Source organism: Olea europaea, chromosome 1, assembly GCF_002742605.1.
Source record: "Olea europaea var. sylvestris chromosome 1, O_europaea_v1, whole genome shotgun sequence".
Taxonomy (NCBI): domain Eukaryota; kingdom Viridiplantae; phylum Streptophyta; class Magnoliopsida; order Lamiales; family Oleaceae; genus Olea; species Olea europaea.
This window is the reverse complement of record NC_036237.1, coordinates 23,613,491-23,629,946: the sequence shown is the minus strand read 5'-3', so window position 1 is coordinate 23,629,946 and position 16,456 is coordinate 23,613,491. Positions and strand designations below refer to the sequence as shown.

The 16,456-nt window shown below is 36.7% G+C and overlaps 1 protein-coding gene across 1 annotated transcript; it reads left to right on the top strand.

Annotated features, from left to right (window-relative positions):
- The first annotated feature begins 13,629 nt into the window (after window positions 1–13,629).
- Window positions 13,630–14,223, top strand: LOC111406230 (uncharacterized mitochondrial protein AtMg00810-like). The gene has a single exon (XM_023035524.1). The coding sequence runs from the start codon at window positions 13,630–13,632 to the stop codon at window positions 14,221–14,223; it is 594 nt and encodes a 197-aa protein (XP_022891292.1).
- The last annotated feature ends 2,233 nt before the right edge of the window (window positions 14,224–16,456 follow it).

Genomic DNA, 16,456 nt, shown 5'->3' with positions numbered 1-16,456 from the left:
ACTTGATTCTTCAACATCTTTTGAAGACGTTTTACCTTGTGTTCCACTTGAGCTAGGGATATCTATTTGATTTTCCCTTAATTCATTATCTGAAGATAGCGAATTCTCAAAGAACTCCACATTACCTGATTCAATTATTACATTGGTCTCCAAGTTCAACAACCTATAAGATTTGCTATTACTTGCATATCTTATAAAGACACACTTTATGCCTCTTAGACCCAACTTGGTCCTATTTGGGTTCGTGTTCTTGCAATAGGCAAGACACCCCCACACTTTGAAGTATCCTATGTTTGGTTTTCTTCTTTTCCACAATTCATAAAGAGAAACCTTAGTATGTTTAGAAGGAATCTTGTTCGATATTCTTTTTGCACTTAATAAGGCTTCACCCCACAGATTATATGGCAACTTAGCATAAGTAAGCATGGCATTAACCATCTCAACTAATGTTCTATTATTCCTTTCAGCCAAACCATTTTGTTCGGGTGTTCTAGGTGCAGAACTTTGGTGAATTATGCCATATTGTTCACAAAATGAATTAAAATCACTAGAAAAATATTCACCACCCCTATCACTTCTTAGAGTCTTTATTTTCTTGTCTAAGTGATTTTCAACTTCATTCCTATAAATCTTAAACATATTAAAGGCCTCATGTTTATGCTTCATCAAATAGAAATAGGTAAATCTAGAATAGTCATCAATGAAAGTTATGAAATACCTATTTCCACATCTTGTTAGCATGCCATTCAATTCACATATATCGGAGTGAATTAATTCTAATATGCTAGAGGTCCTCTTAACACTTTTGTAAGGCCTTTTAACCATTTTTGATTCTACACATGTTTTGCATTTTATGGCATCATTTCCATCAAAAGAAATTAAATAACAATTTTTCATACGTTTCATAGTACTTTTACCTATGTGACCTAATCTAGCATGCCATAAAGAAAAAGAATCAACCATGTAAGCAAAATCAATTTTATTTATTTTATTGTCAATAGTACATAACTTGACCATTCCTTCACAAGAATAGCCATTTTCAACAAATTTCCCATTGAGGGATAATATAAGTTTACCGGACTCAAAGACACTTTTAATGCCCGATTTTTCTAAGAGATTTTCACTCACTAGGTTCCTATTCATATCCGGAACAAGTAGTACATTTGTAAGAGTAATGGTTTTTCCGGAAGTGAAGATGATGTCTACATTTCCTTTTCCAATCACTTTGGATCGCACCTCATTACCCATTTGGATCTTTTGGTCTCCATCCATTTCATTGTATGTTTTGAATAAAGATTTGTCATAAGATACATGTACCGTGGCACAAGTATCATACCACCAGCCGAGAGCCTTTCCCTTAATAGCATTTATCTCGCTTATAGTGGCCACAATCCTTTCTTCTTGGATGGAATTCACATTACCTTCGGAGGTGATGTGTTTCCGGTGTCTACAATCTTTTGCGTAGTGTCCAGATTTTTCATACACAAAGCATCCTCCTTTGGTCTTCTTCTTGAACTTATTAATGTTCTTTGAAGGCTTCCTTTTATTGGATTTTGGCGGTTTGAATTTCTCTATAGCATTTTCTTTGGAAGTGCCCTCATGAGAATCATTTTTGTCATGCATTCTCGACTCTTCCTCAATTCGAAGATGTTTCTGCAATTGTTCCAAAAAATAATTTTCGGAACTATGCATTATTTTCTTCCGGTATCATTTCTAAGTTCCAGGAAGTTTGGCAATTATAGTCCCCACTTGAAAGGTCTCTGGTATTTCAATTTTTACCACCTTCAACTTATTGACAATCACTTGCATTTCATGTATTTGGGGTAGAAGGGGAATACTTTCCAAGAACTTAAAATCAAAATATTTAGAAATTAAAAATTTCTTGGTACCTTCTTCCTCCACTTTATATTTGTTTTCCAAAGCTTCCCAAATTTCTTTCACCGATGTTGTGTTTGTATATAAATCATACAAACGATTCGAAAGTGCATTGAGAATGTGACCGCGACAAATAAGTTCATCTTCTTGGCGCTTTTGTCTTTCATTTCTAACGGCTTCAGTTTCTCCATTTGTTGGTTCCGGTAATGGCGCCAAATCCGGATCTAGAATATAGAATATCTTTAGTGCAGTAAGGAGAAACTTTAATTTGTCTTTCCATCGCGTGTAGTTCGTTCCATCGAACTGATCCAACCGCACCAAGTCTTAATTCATTAATTTGATTGTTGCAAAAGTTGTCTCGTTCTCCATTGCACAAATACAGTTTGAGATTGTTGGAAATTGATGAAAAACAGAGAAGAATAACAACTAATAACCAGCAATAAAATACTACAACAAATCTGGAACAAAGTGATCACGAACAAATTAATGTAACACCAAAGGCTTGAACACGATATCGCTGCCCTCAAACTGTATTTGCCTCCTCTCCTTTGTATGGGATGCTTCAAGGGATCACCGGCAAATGGTTTGTAAAATTATAACAAGCCTTGTAAGAGATTAACACCAAAGCACAAGTGTTATCTACCAAAACTTGAAGAACACAATGAGGGTTTTTTGAATATGAATAAAATCATAATTTGATCTTTGTTTTAGAATGATAATGTTTCTCAAATGTTTTTCAATTAAATTTGCCTTCAATAGGGATTGACTATTTATAGGCAAGTCTCAAATGCATGAAAAGGTGCCAAAACATGAGCCAAAAAATCACCAAGTTTGAATTGGCAACGGCTAAAAAGGGGAAAAAAAAAGGTGACAAATTAATACCGTGCGGCCGCATGGTTATATTAAACAGGGGATTTAATTCCCTGGAGAGAGCCGTGCAGCCGCACGGGCCAAATTTTTTTTGGCCTTCATCCGTTTTTTCTCCCTTTCATTCCAAACGCCACACCTTTTGATTTTTGAACAATTTCTCAACATGTTCATTCTTTGTTGAGCTAATTTATAAAATCATGCAGATGGTTGACCATGGGCCGCCTAATGTCTACTAGTTTTGGTGAAATCTATTTGACAATGAAACATTGGCAAATGGTGAAGAAACTTGAGCAACTCAGAAGGGAGAGACTCCAGTCTCCAGGGGAATATTTAAAGAACATCATAAATAAACTGTGTAAATTTTTCTTGGAATTGGGACGATAATATTACATTTTTATGCATTTTATTTAATTTTATCATAAATATTTGAATAGCACTAAATTGCTTTAAAAAGTATCATTTGTAAGATTTAATCTCATATAAAAATGAAAAACTTAACAGTGAATGAACAATGATCGCTCAACTCTAGAATGTTGCAATGAAAAATGAGAAGGGAGATGTATAATAAACACAGTGAAGAATAGGAATGTGCAGCCGTCTAGTGCTCGAGCGAGGTTGCTAAATTGGAAGAAATAAGATTATCTGAATAACATTGAAAATAGCAATATATATGTTCAAAGAAACAAGAATTCTGGCTGCCAAATTACTCTTTATTAGTGCAAAACAATCGGAGAGCTCATTTTATTCTTCTGCACAACACCATTGAGCATGTTTTGTATGCAGTATTATAACTACAATATATAATATCTCAAATTGTCCATCCTAATGATTCAATTCATCTTGTCGAACATGCTAACAAGGTTTTATCATGGGAAGTGCACTTTATGAATGCTGATGGCTTTAACATCATATTCTAGATAACATTTTCTTTGGATCACCGATCACTTGCACGTAGAATTTGATTGTACTTAGCATCTACCACCATAAAATACTTTATAGCACTCCAGAGTCCAGATCTATACCTGAACATGTAAAATGCACAAATAGATATGATAATGTAGTTAACACAATACATGTAGCTACACCTGTGCCATGGGATTTTGTATTTCTCATTATTTACTTTTGTAGCAGTAATTCGAAGCTGCATTTTTACTGCCATTCAATTATTACTGCCAATTTGCCAAATGAATTTTCGTTTTGTCTACTTTCATATATATATATATATATATATATATAGAAGTTTACAAATATGTACAAGGAAAACCTAGCTGTATAAAAGGAAACTAAATTATACAAGGAAAGAAACCTTAAATCACATCTAGTATCCCCCCTCAAGTTGATGTTGGGGAATCCACAAGCATCAATTTGATGACAAGAAATTTATGACGGAGTCGAGTAAGAGATTTGGTGAAGATATCTGTGACCTGTTGACTAGTAGAAACATGGGGAAGAGTGATAAGATTGGAATCATAGGCATCCCGAATGTAATGGCAGTCCACTTCGATGTGCTTGGTGTGTTCATAGTACATAGGATTAGCCGCAATTTGAAAAGTGCTAGTGTTATCAGCATGAAGAGGCGTAGGATATGATTGGGTAAAACCAAGTTCTGCAAGAAGACCACGCAGCCACACAACCTCTGAACATGCAACAGACATAGCTCGGTACTCAGCTTCAGTGAAGGACTTAGAAACACAATCTTATTTCGTACACATCCAAGAAATGAGAGCATTACTAAAAAAATACACCATCTAGTAGTAGATCGACGAGAATCAAGACACCCAGCCCATCAGCATCACTATAAGCATTGATCTCGAGAGTCGTTCCCCTAAGGAAGAACAAATCACGATGAGGAGTCCAATAAGATAGCGAATAATACGACGGACAGCTACCAAGTGAAGATGACGAACGACATCCATAAATTTACTGACAGTGTGAACCACGAAAGAGATATCCTAACGGGTGATAGTGAGGTAAATGAGACTACCAACCAACTTCCTATAAAGAGTAGGGTCAGGAACAGTATTGCCTTCATCCTTTTGATATTTAACATTAAGTTCTAACGGAGTATCAACTGAGGAGATTTCAGATAAATCAACCTACTTAATCAATTCTTGGATATACTTATATTGATTTAAGAAGATGCCATGTGATGTAGTATGAACCTCCAAGCCAAAAAAGTAAGTGAGGTGTCCAAGATCTTTCATATGAAAAATCGAATGAAGATGATGCTGAAGCTTTTGAATAAGAGAGTGATCAAATCCAGAGATAATAATATCATCCACATATACTAATAGAAAAAACGATGCCGGTAGTTCTCTAGTGAAAGAACATAGATTCGTCATACTGACTCTGACGAAAGGAAAAATCCAAAAGAGTACGGCGAAACTTGTCAAACCAAGCTCGACGTGCCTGCTTAAGACCAGACAAAGAGCGTTTTAGCTTACAAACAGAGTTAGTCAAGAGAATAGGCATACCAGATGGAAGTTTCATATAAATATCTTCCTTGAGGTCACCATGTAAAAATGCGTTCTTGACATCCATCTGATATAAAGACCAAGATTGGGAAGCGGCAAGCGATAACAAGAGACGAACAGTAGTCATTTTGGCCAAGGGAGCAAATGCCTCATCATAGTCGATTTTATACTCCTGACGATTTCCTAAGGCAACAGTCTAGCCTTATAGTGCTCAAGAGAACCATCGGAATGAAGTTTTATAGAATATACCCATTTATTCCCAATGGGTTTCACAGCTGGGGGACATGGCAAAACATCCCAAGTTTGGTTGGCTTCAAGAGCCTCAAGCTCTGCATTCATTCCTTGTTGCCAACACTCTTGTTCCATTGCCTGTCTATATGAGGTAGGAATAGAAATTGAATCAAGAGTAGTCAACATAGAGCTATAAGAAGAGAAACCATACCTATCTGGGAGTCGAGAGACACACAGAGTGCGACGAAGAGGGACAGAAGGCAGATGATCATCTGGTGGAGGATCGGATGTCATAGGTGGTGGATCAGGGGGGCATAGGGAGACAGGCAATCGAGAAAGAAGCTTTGGAGCATTGACGGGTGCATCATGCCGGCGAGTGTAAACTAGACCCTTGAAACGAAGAAAGATTGTTTTTCAAAGAAAACAACATTACGAGAAATCCTTATACGATGTGTCTTAGGATCATAACAGACATAACCTTTTTGAGTCACACCATATCCCAGAAATGCACACTTGACAGATTGAGGTGTCAGTTTCGTCCTTTCATGTGGCGACAAATGAACAAAACAAACACACCCAAAAGGACGAAGGTAAGAATATGTAGGATGATGACCAAAAAGCTTATAAAACAGAGAAACATTATCAAGAGTGAGAGAAGGCAATCGATTTATAACATGAACAGCGGTGGACAAAGCTTCACACCAAAATCGAGAAGGAACGGATGACTCAATCAAAAGAGCTCTAACCATGTCCAAAAGGTGACGATTCTTACATTCTGCAACCCCATTTTGTTGAGATGTAGAAGGACAAGATCGTTGAGAGATAATACCTTTGCTCTGTAAGAATGATTGAAACTCAATGGACATATATTCCCCTCCTGAATCAGATCGTAAGATCTTGATTGAGGAGGGAATTTGGTTATTAATGAGTGCAATGTAACTTTGAAAGACTGAGAAAACCTCACTCTTTGCACGGAGAAAATAAACCCAAGTGAAACGATTGTAGTCATCAATACAAGTAACAAAATATTTAAAGTTAGCATGAGATACAGTAGGTGTAATACCCCAGACATCACTGCGAACAATATAAAAAAGATGCGAAGCACGAGAACCATGAGAAGGGAACGGTAAGACTTTACTCTTAACAAGTTTACATGATTCACAATCAAAAGATATAGGTGAAACCGAAGCAAAATCTTTTTTTATTACCAAGCAAACCAGAGTTCAACAATGAATGTAAAACACTAGAATTAGGATATCCCAATTTCTTATGCCAATCAAACATATCAATAGTAGCAGAATTACAAACAATAGGAAATAGCGAAACATGCTTCGGAGAAATAGGAAATAAATGTCCCTCTATAGACCCTTTCATGATCGTCTTCCCGAACACCTAATCCTGCACAAGACAACCAGAATAAAAAAAAGATACGATACAATTTTTTATCAACAAGTTAACCAACAGTTATAAGATTAGTAGATAAATTAGGAGAGACTAAGACATTAGGTAAATCTGATGATACATCACCCACGGCCAAGATAGGTAAGGTGCTACCATCAGTAGTATGTATATGGAGAGGTCCAGTGTATGGTCTAATATTACTAAACAACAATGGATCATGAGTCATATGGTTAGAGGGATCTGAATCTAATAACCAAGAAGAAAAAGCAGTTGGGATATTACCTAAGACGCCTAAAGCAAACAAAGCAGAAATAACCATTTGTTGAATCAACTTAGGGCTGATGGAGTTTTGAGTAGGATTAAAAGAGGCTGGAACTTGAGTGGGAGCAACTGGTGGAGTAGAACCGGAGGCAAGAGTGGCAGCAGCAACATGACCTGCTCCAGACTTGAGTAGAGGACGGGTAGGACACTCCTTAGTGACATGTCTAGGCTTCTTACAATAATTGTACATTTTTCGAGGACACTGAAGAGCCATGTGCCCAAACCCCTTACAACTGTAACACTGAACACCAGACATAGCCCGAGATTTTAATTTCCCTTGAGCAACATATGCAACGGGAACTGGTGTTACTTGATTTTGTTGTTGCTCTAAAGATGTACGAGTGATATGAGTTTCATGATTCATAAGGTTAGATTGAATGGATTCAAATTCATTCCGCAATTTCATGAGAAATTGATCCCTCTTAGTAACTTCATGTACCGTTTGTACTGTTTTCAAATCGTCAGATAGAACTAAAGCATAAATGATATTCATGTATTCAGTCCAAAGATTAGAAAAACTAGAATAGTATTCTTCAATAGAGCGTGAGTCCTGAGAAAGATTTGCTAATTCAAACTCCAACTGAAGTCTCCGAGCGTTGTTGCTCTGAGTGTAAACTTTCTTCAGGAATTCCCACATATCATGTGCTGACTTATAAGGTCTGAGATTAAGTACAATTTGCGTATCAACTGATCCGATGATCCACGACATAATTCGAGAGTCCTTGGTTTTCCACGCAAGATATTTCTCCTTATCCTTCTCTTGATTAAGGGTCGGGAGACTTCCATCAATATGTCTCCAAAGATCACCCTTGCCTTCAACTAATAACTAAAAATGAAATGCCCATGAAGAGTAATTCTTCCCATTAAAACAGATGCAAACAGACTCATTCTTCTCAATCAACATGACAAGGCAGTGTATAATCCCAATTCAACCAAATAAAGTCTACCCAGTCAAATAACTCAACCCAACTATTAATCACTTAAACAATGACCCAAACCAAAAATAACACACCTCAGCCCAACAAGCAAATGGGAATCAGAGTACCTTCAATTCCACAGACGACACCGGCAACAAGTAAGGCCAACAATAATAGGCCCAAACAATATCTAATTTATAGCCCAACTAAGAATTAGTTAACCCCAATAGCCCAAACTCCACTACTCAGCACTATTCAATTAATTGAAGCCCAAAATAATAGCCCAACAACACTACACAATCATCAGTACCCACGATCCAATAGAATCTAAGAGAAGAAACCAGTGTAACCTGAGGTTGAAGTCTTCGATTGGAGGTGTAAAATCACCGACCCAATACCGAACTTCCACCAACCCAACAAAGAGACATCGGAACCCTACTGTAATCGAAAATCAGCCGGCGAACTGAGAAGGAAACTGTGACCTACACCACTGGATTGCGCAAACCAAGGCTGCGATGCGAGAAGACAACCAAGATCTAGAGGAGCGAGGATATAATACCTCTGACCGAGAACACAGAATAGGAGTTTGATACAAAATACGTGAGGAATTCGAAGAACCAAGATGGCGACTAAGACACGATCGTCGATTTCTATGAACCAGGAGCCAATCACTCAAGATTTCACACACGAGTAAGTAACTTAGGGCTCTGATACCATGCCAATTTGCCGAATGAATTTTTGTTCTGTCTACTTTCATATATATATATAGAAGTTTACAAATATGTACAAGGAAAACCTAGCTATAAAAGGAAACTAAATTATACAAGGAAAGAAACCATAAATCATGTCTAATAATTACGTTTACTGAATACATGTTTTTTTCATTGGAGTAGAAGACATAAAGTCAATGCAAGTTTGTGGATTATAATCTTGACTCCAAATACCTAAGGAATATTGGATAGTGCAGGATACCATAAAAAAAAAACACCTTGTTTTAAGAGCAACAAAAGCTAAAAAAACATTATATAATCTAGTCAGATCCAATAGTATATTAAACATGCTCAAACACGAGTCATCTTATTCCCTATTGCAAACTTCATTGTGTTTTAAGATTTGAGACCTCTTACTAGTGTTCTCAAGTTCCATGAAGGGCGCGAACACAATCTTGAATAAGATATCTTTCCCAATCTGCTGCATCCTCGAAAGCATATTTTGATAAGCTCTGAAAAGGTTCATTTCTGTGATCATTTTTAGCCAAATCATAAGTGGCTTAATTGATCACTCTCTTATTAGGCACACAAGGTCTCTTTGAAGTGAGTGTATCATATGCCGTATTAAGCTGCTAAGAAGGCGCACGAAAAAGTATTTCAATGAGCACAGATGATTTACATTGAGTTTAAGGTCCATAGTTAAATTCCATTGTTTCATAATAATTGCAGCTTAAGGTACTATTATGAATGATTTCAACAATGAAACACAAAATGAGCACTTACGTCCATATTGCAGAACTAGAACATGTAACAGAATCAAGACACGCAAGAAATGCAACTATGGAAATAGCTGGAATATAACCAACTATCTGTTACTTTGTCCACGTGTCCATCAAACATTTGTTGTAGCTTGGAGTTAGTTGGTTGGTAGTTACAGTTAGTTAGTTTCTTGATGTAATTCATCTTCTATTTATACATAACTGAACGTAATGTACATAAGGAAGATTCTGGAGTAATAGAATTCATTTTTCTCTTTTCTCCATTCAATTTTCCAATATGGTATCAGAGCTCTAAGTGCTTCTACTGCCAACATTTTCTTTGAAATTCAACTGTCTTGATTGATTCAATTGTTTCAATTTCTTTCTTTGGTTGATATGGCATCAACAACCATGCAACCATTAATTCACTATCATCAGTGAATAATTCCGATAATGATGATGCATTTAGTCCCTACTACATTCATCACTCAGACAATCCAAGGCTTGTACTTGTGTCACAACCTCTCACTGGTGATAGAGTTGCTTCATGGAGCGAGACTATGGTGATTGCCCTATCCGTGAAGAAAAAACTTGAATTTATAGATGGGTCATTGGCGAAACCTGAAGACAATGACGAACAACCCAATAATTGGGTCTACAACAATAATATGGTCATCTCATAGATATTCAATTCAGTATCGAAAGAGATTTCGGTACGTGTTATCTACTCCGAATCAGCAAATGATATGTGGATTGATCTGAAGGAAAGATTTTAGCAGAGAAACTGGCCTCGAATTTTTCAGCTAAGGCATGAACTGATGAATCTCAATCAAGGCCAGATGTCGGTTGGTGTGTATTTCACCAAATTGAAGACACTGTGGGAAGAATTAAGCAACTATAGACCAATATGCTCATGTGGAAAGTGTCTGTGGTGGATCCAAGAAGCTCTCTGAACATTATCAAACATTATCAGATGGAATATGTCATGTTGCTTTTAATGGGGCTGAATGATGCTTATGCTCAAGTTAGGGGGACAGCTGCTACTAATGGATCTCATACCTTCCATCAATAAAGTTTTCTCACTCGTTTCGTAGGAAAAACACCAAAGGAGTGTCAACACCAGTACCAATAATCCTGCCACTGAAGAATTTATGGCATTCTACACTAAAACCGATCCTAAGAAGGATGGTTCAAGACAAATGCACAACAAATTTCAAAGGGAGGAAAGACCCATGTGTACCTATTGTGGAATAACGGGACATTCAGTAGACAAATGTTATAAATTACACGGCTATCCTCCAAGTTATAAGATGAAGCAAAAATTCAATGATCAAGTGGGAAACCAATCAAGACAACTTGCTGTGAATCAAGTAGCATCTGAATCCAATTCCAAACAACAACAGAATATTGCAGGAGACCTCGGGCAGTCCTTAAACCAAACTCAATATCAGCAACTATTGAGTATGTTGAGCAATCATCTGGCCTCTGCGAAGACTAATTCAGGGACTGATGAAAACTACAATCAAGTGTCAGCTACATGCTTCTCCATTGCACTTGACACACGGTTAAAATCACCTAAGCACTGGATATTGGATTCTTGTGCAATCATTCATATTTGCTTTAATAAATCAGCCTTCCATACTATGAAACCAGTTAAAAACGCTCATGTCACTTTGCCAAATCATAAGTGAATCTCTGTTAAGTTCATTGGGACGGTGAAGTTTAGCCATGACCCGTTACTTGAAGATGTGTTATATGTACCACAATTTAAAGTCAATTTAATGTCCGTCAGTTCATTGACCAGGGACACTCACATTGATGTTAGATTCTCCACTAATACTTGTGTTATCCAGGATATGCACCACCAGAAGATGATTGGTAGGGCTAAGCAAGTTGTCGGGCTATACATATTAAGTGCACCATCTTCCTCACAAGTCAATGAAGGGAATCTTTCTTGTAATGATGTTTGTGTTTCTTTTTCATCAGCTGTAAATAAAGTGAATGCACATACTTAGCATCACAAGTTAGGACATTTGTCATTCCAGAAATTAGCATTGTTAAAAGATCAATTGCATTTGACTGGTGATAAGGAAAGTAACTACAATTTAGTTCCATTTACTATCTGTCCATTGGCAAAACAAAGAAGACTCTCCTTCATATCAAACAATCACTTATCTGTCAATGCTTTTGACTTGATACATTGTGATACATGGGGTCCTTACCATGTACCATCTCATTCTGGACATAAGTATTTTCTTACCTTAGTAGATGATTGTACGCGTTTTACTTGGGTTTAACTCATGAAACATAAATCAGAGGCTTGTTACATCATTCCCAGATTTTTTAAGTTGATTGAAACTAAATTTCAAGCAACTATAAAGAAATTCAGATCAAATAATGCCCTAGAATTGAAGTTTACTGAGTTCTTTCACTCTAAAGGAGTCATCCATCAATTTTCTTGTGTCAAAAGGCCTGAGCAAAATTCAATAGTTGAGCGTAAACACCAACATTTGCTCAATGTGGCTAGATCTTTATTTTTCCAAGCAAATATTCCTATTCAATTTTGGAGTGACTGCATCCTAACTGCAACCTTTCTCATCAATAGAACACCGTCCCCCATTTTGCAAAATCAAAGTCCTTTTTCCCTATTATACAAATCTCCTGTTGATTACCATCAATTTAGAGTATTTGGTAGTCTATATTTCGCATCCACTCTTCCTTCTAGTCGAACAAAATTTCATCCTCGAGCAAGAGCCTGTAAATTTGTAGAATATCATCCTGGGATCAAGGGATATAAAGTGTATGACATCTTGTCCAAAAATTTCTTCATTTCTAGAGATGTGGTCTCCCATGAATGCATCTTTCCCTTTCAATCTCTCTCTCATTCTCCTGACATGATCGATCCCTTTCCTGAACTTGTGTTGCCAGTTCCTAATTCTAATATTGTTTCTACTCCTACACGAATGCATATGCCAGAATCTATTAATCATGATGAACAAAATAATGCTACAAGTAACACAAATGAGATACAAAATGTCTCATATCCCACTTCTAGTTGTCCTTGCTCACAAAATGTTTCTAGAAAATCATCTCGAATCAGTAGGCCTCCATCATATCTTAGAGACTTTCATTGCAATCTTCTAACCAACAACACACAATCCCATGCCCCTTCACCTTATCAAAATACCTCTCCTATAAGGCCTTTTCTCCTAATCATCGTCATTTTCTCCTAAATATCTCATCCAACTATGAACCTGAATATTACCACATGCAGTTAAATATGATCATTGGCGAGCTACAATGTCAGCTGAACTGGAAGCAATGGAAATGACAAACGCCTAGTCTGTCACACCACTACCTGATGGAAAACACACGATTGGTTGCAGATGGATTTATAAAATCAAATATAAATCTGATGGGAGCATAGATAAGTACAAAGCACGCTTAGTTGCTAAGGGATATACCCAGCAAGAGGGATTGGACTTCATTGAGACTTTTTCACCGATTGCCAAACTCACTACAGTCAAGGCTCTTTTAGCTATTGCAACCATAAAAAGTTGGCACATCACTCAACTTGACGTTAACAACGCTTTTCTCAATGGAGACTTATTGAGGAAATCTATATAGACTTACCATTGGGCTATAGGAACTTTGCTGGTTCCAAAATTCAGGGGAAGAATATGCTTTGTAAACTTCACAAATCCATTTATGGTCTTAAACAGGCATCGAGGTAGTGGTTATCTAAATTTTCCAATGCTCTTATTGCTCATGGATTCACACAGTTTAAATCAGATTATTTAATATTCACCAAAGGTTCTGGTAACTCCTTCATTGCTCTCTTGGTCTATGTAGATGACATCCTCATCACAGATCTAATCAACTAGAAATCACCTCTCTTAAAAGTTTCTTACATTCTCAGTTTAAATTAAAAGATCATGGCAATCTGAAGTACTTTCTTGGGCTGGAAATTGCACGTCCTAAAAAAGGTTTTTTTTTTTATCACAAAGACAGTATGCTCTACAGTTGCTTGAGGACTCTGGATTTTTTGGCATGTAAACCAACTATGTTACCTATGGATCCAAAATTAAAACTCAGTTCTTTTGAAGGTGATCTTGTTTCTAATGCTTCTATGCATCGCAGATTGATTGGTCATCTTTTTTACCTCATTATATCTAGCCCTGATATCACCTATGCTGTCCACAAGTTAAGCCAAATTGTGTCTCAGCCCAGGAAGCCTCATCTGGATGTAGCTCATCACCTTTTGCAGTACATCAAGGCAAGTCCTGGTCAAGGAATTTCGTTCTCGACCCATTCTTCCTTTCAACTACGCGCATTTGTTGATGCGGATTGGGGCGCTTGTCTTGATATGAGGAAGTCTATCACTGGTTTTTACATATTCCTTGGTGATTCTATGATTTCTTGGAAAGCCAAGAAGCAGACTACAGTTTCTAAGTCCTCAGCCGAAGCTGAGTATCGTGCTTTAGCCTTGGCCATTAGTGAATTGGTTTGGATTTCTCAATTACTTCTTGATTTTCAGATTACCAAACAGGATCCTACTATCATGTTCTATGATAATCTTACAGCAATTCACATTGCCTCAATCCCATTTTTCATGAACGAACTAAACACATTGAGATTGATTGTCATTTTGTGTGGGATAAGGTGACAGATGGTTCTATCAAATTATTACCATTTCGTTCCAATCATCAGTTGGCTGATATTTTTACAAAAGCCTTGCCTGCTTCTTCGTTGTTTCCACTCTTGTCCAAGATGACTATGGTCAATCCCCACATTCCATCTTGAGGGGGAGTAACAGAATCAAGGCACACAAGAAATGCAACTATGGAAACAACTAGAATATAACCATCTGTTACTTTGTCCACGTGTCCATCAAACATTTGTTGTAGCATCGAGTGAGTTAGTTGTAGTTACAGTTAGTTAGTTTCTTGATGTAATTCATTTTCTATTTAAACATAACTGAATGTAATGTACAGACGGAAGATTCTGGAGTAATAGAATTCATTTTTCTCTTTTCTCCATTCAATTTTCCAATAACATGCTAGCAATTGCAAACCAGCATATAATGAACATATACCGGTCCATTGCCTTCTAAAATTGCCCATTCAAGTGAGGAAACAGCTTTCGGCAATCCACTTCTTACGGAATAGTAACTACAAGTTATATGACCACAATAAATTACTCATAGAGCGTGATAAAAGAACATATGTTTTCCAAAGATGTGGAAGCTAGGATCCAACAAATTTTTCTATGTTTGTCAGAATATATGATGTACAAAAATATGTAAGTTTGTATGTGTTCCTTTTCATTTTGCACATTTTTATAGAAAACCCCAAATGGAATCTTGGATATGAAGGGCTGGATAGCACTGGATGCTATTAACAAAGAAATAGAATTTCAAGTCTTGTTTATTATACCATCCTATGGTGTCGTACGACACACTAAATATACACGAAGAAGAACAGTGGATGACTAAAAACTTTATCGTCCACTCAGAACGGCGTATGAGGCTATTGCGGGTTTTAATACAAGCTGTTTTGCATTCTGTTTACATATATTACAGATGGTAAAGTATCAAATGTGCATATTGCTTGCATATCTTAGGGAGAATTCAAACTACGATAAGTTCTTTGTTCCACCAAATTGCACCCATAACACACTTCAACAGGCGTTGCAACGAAAAGAGATTAGCTCACAAGCCTTCTCATGTGATGGATTCTAAGTTCCTTGCATCGTTCTATTATAGATGTGTTCACGAAATTATTTTCTTCCGTAAAATTCTGTCGTTAACAAGTAATAAAGTGGATTCAATGAGTCCGAATATCGTCCCACAGAGATTGATTAGTTCAAATTTTATCAAACGTAGCCTTAATCGAAACTGGATTGCCAAAGTGGATGTGAACCTAAGTAAAACCCTAATTTCAAAAAGAAATCCTAGTTGCGCAAATTTAATGAGTGAATTGAAATTAAGACTCAAAACAATAATTTAACACTCTAGAATAAAACTAAATGTTGAGGACGCATGTTGTTATAATCAATAAAAATTAAACACACTAGGATCACGATTTCCCATGCAATTATCACTTTAAACCCTAGTTTCACAATATGACAACACACTTCAATTGTGACGAATCAATTTTCCTAAATCTATCCAATACTCTCTCTCGAGATGTATCAAACCTATTTCTACATACCACCGGCCTATATTTCTATGACAAGAGCATATGTAAAAATGCATGTGGTTTTATGAACACCTAAAGATTCAAGTAGGGCATAGTGATATATTTCTATTCCCTATCGGACCCTACGATGATTTATATTATGTCAAATCTACTCCATTTCTCTCGAATGTAAGAATAAATCACCCAAATTCACACAATTACGAGCCCTTAATTGCAGAAACATTAATTGCATATAAATCATTCAAAATAATAAAAATGTGTCTTAATATCAAATTGCAAAACTAGGATATTAAAATTCAAATTACATGGTTCATCGATCTCCTAGCACATGAAAATCTAGCCTAGCATGGTTAAAATAACAAAATACATCAGGTTTTGAGTAATAAGAATCACCGGATTATAAAAGCTTGAAGAAATCTTGAAATTCTAATAGTCAATATTCGTTCTTGCGCTCCAAATCCTCTTCAAGAAGTGTTTTTCTGCCTCCCAATGCGTTCTCGTCATTTCTGGACCTTTTTTGATATTTATATCCCCTAAATATTATGTTACTAAAGGAGTTTTAATCGTATAAGGAAAGAAAATTTCGCATCGAAAAGACTACCATGCGACCGCATGGTTTAAATCCGTGCGCCCGCATGGCTATTCCATGTTTCGATAAAAAAATTCCCTACATTCATTCGTGCGGCCGCACGGGAGTTC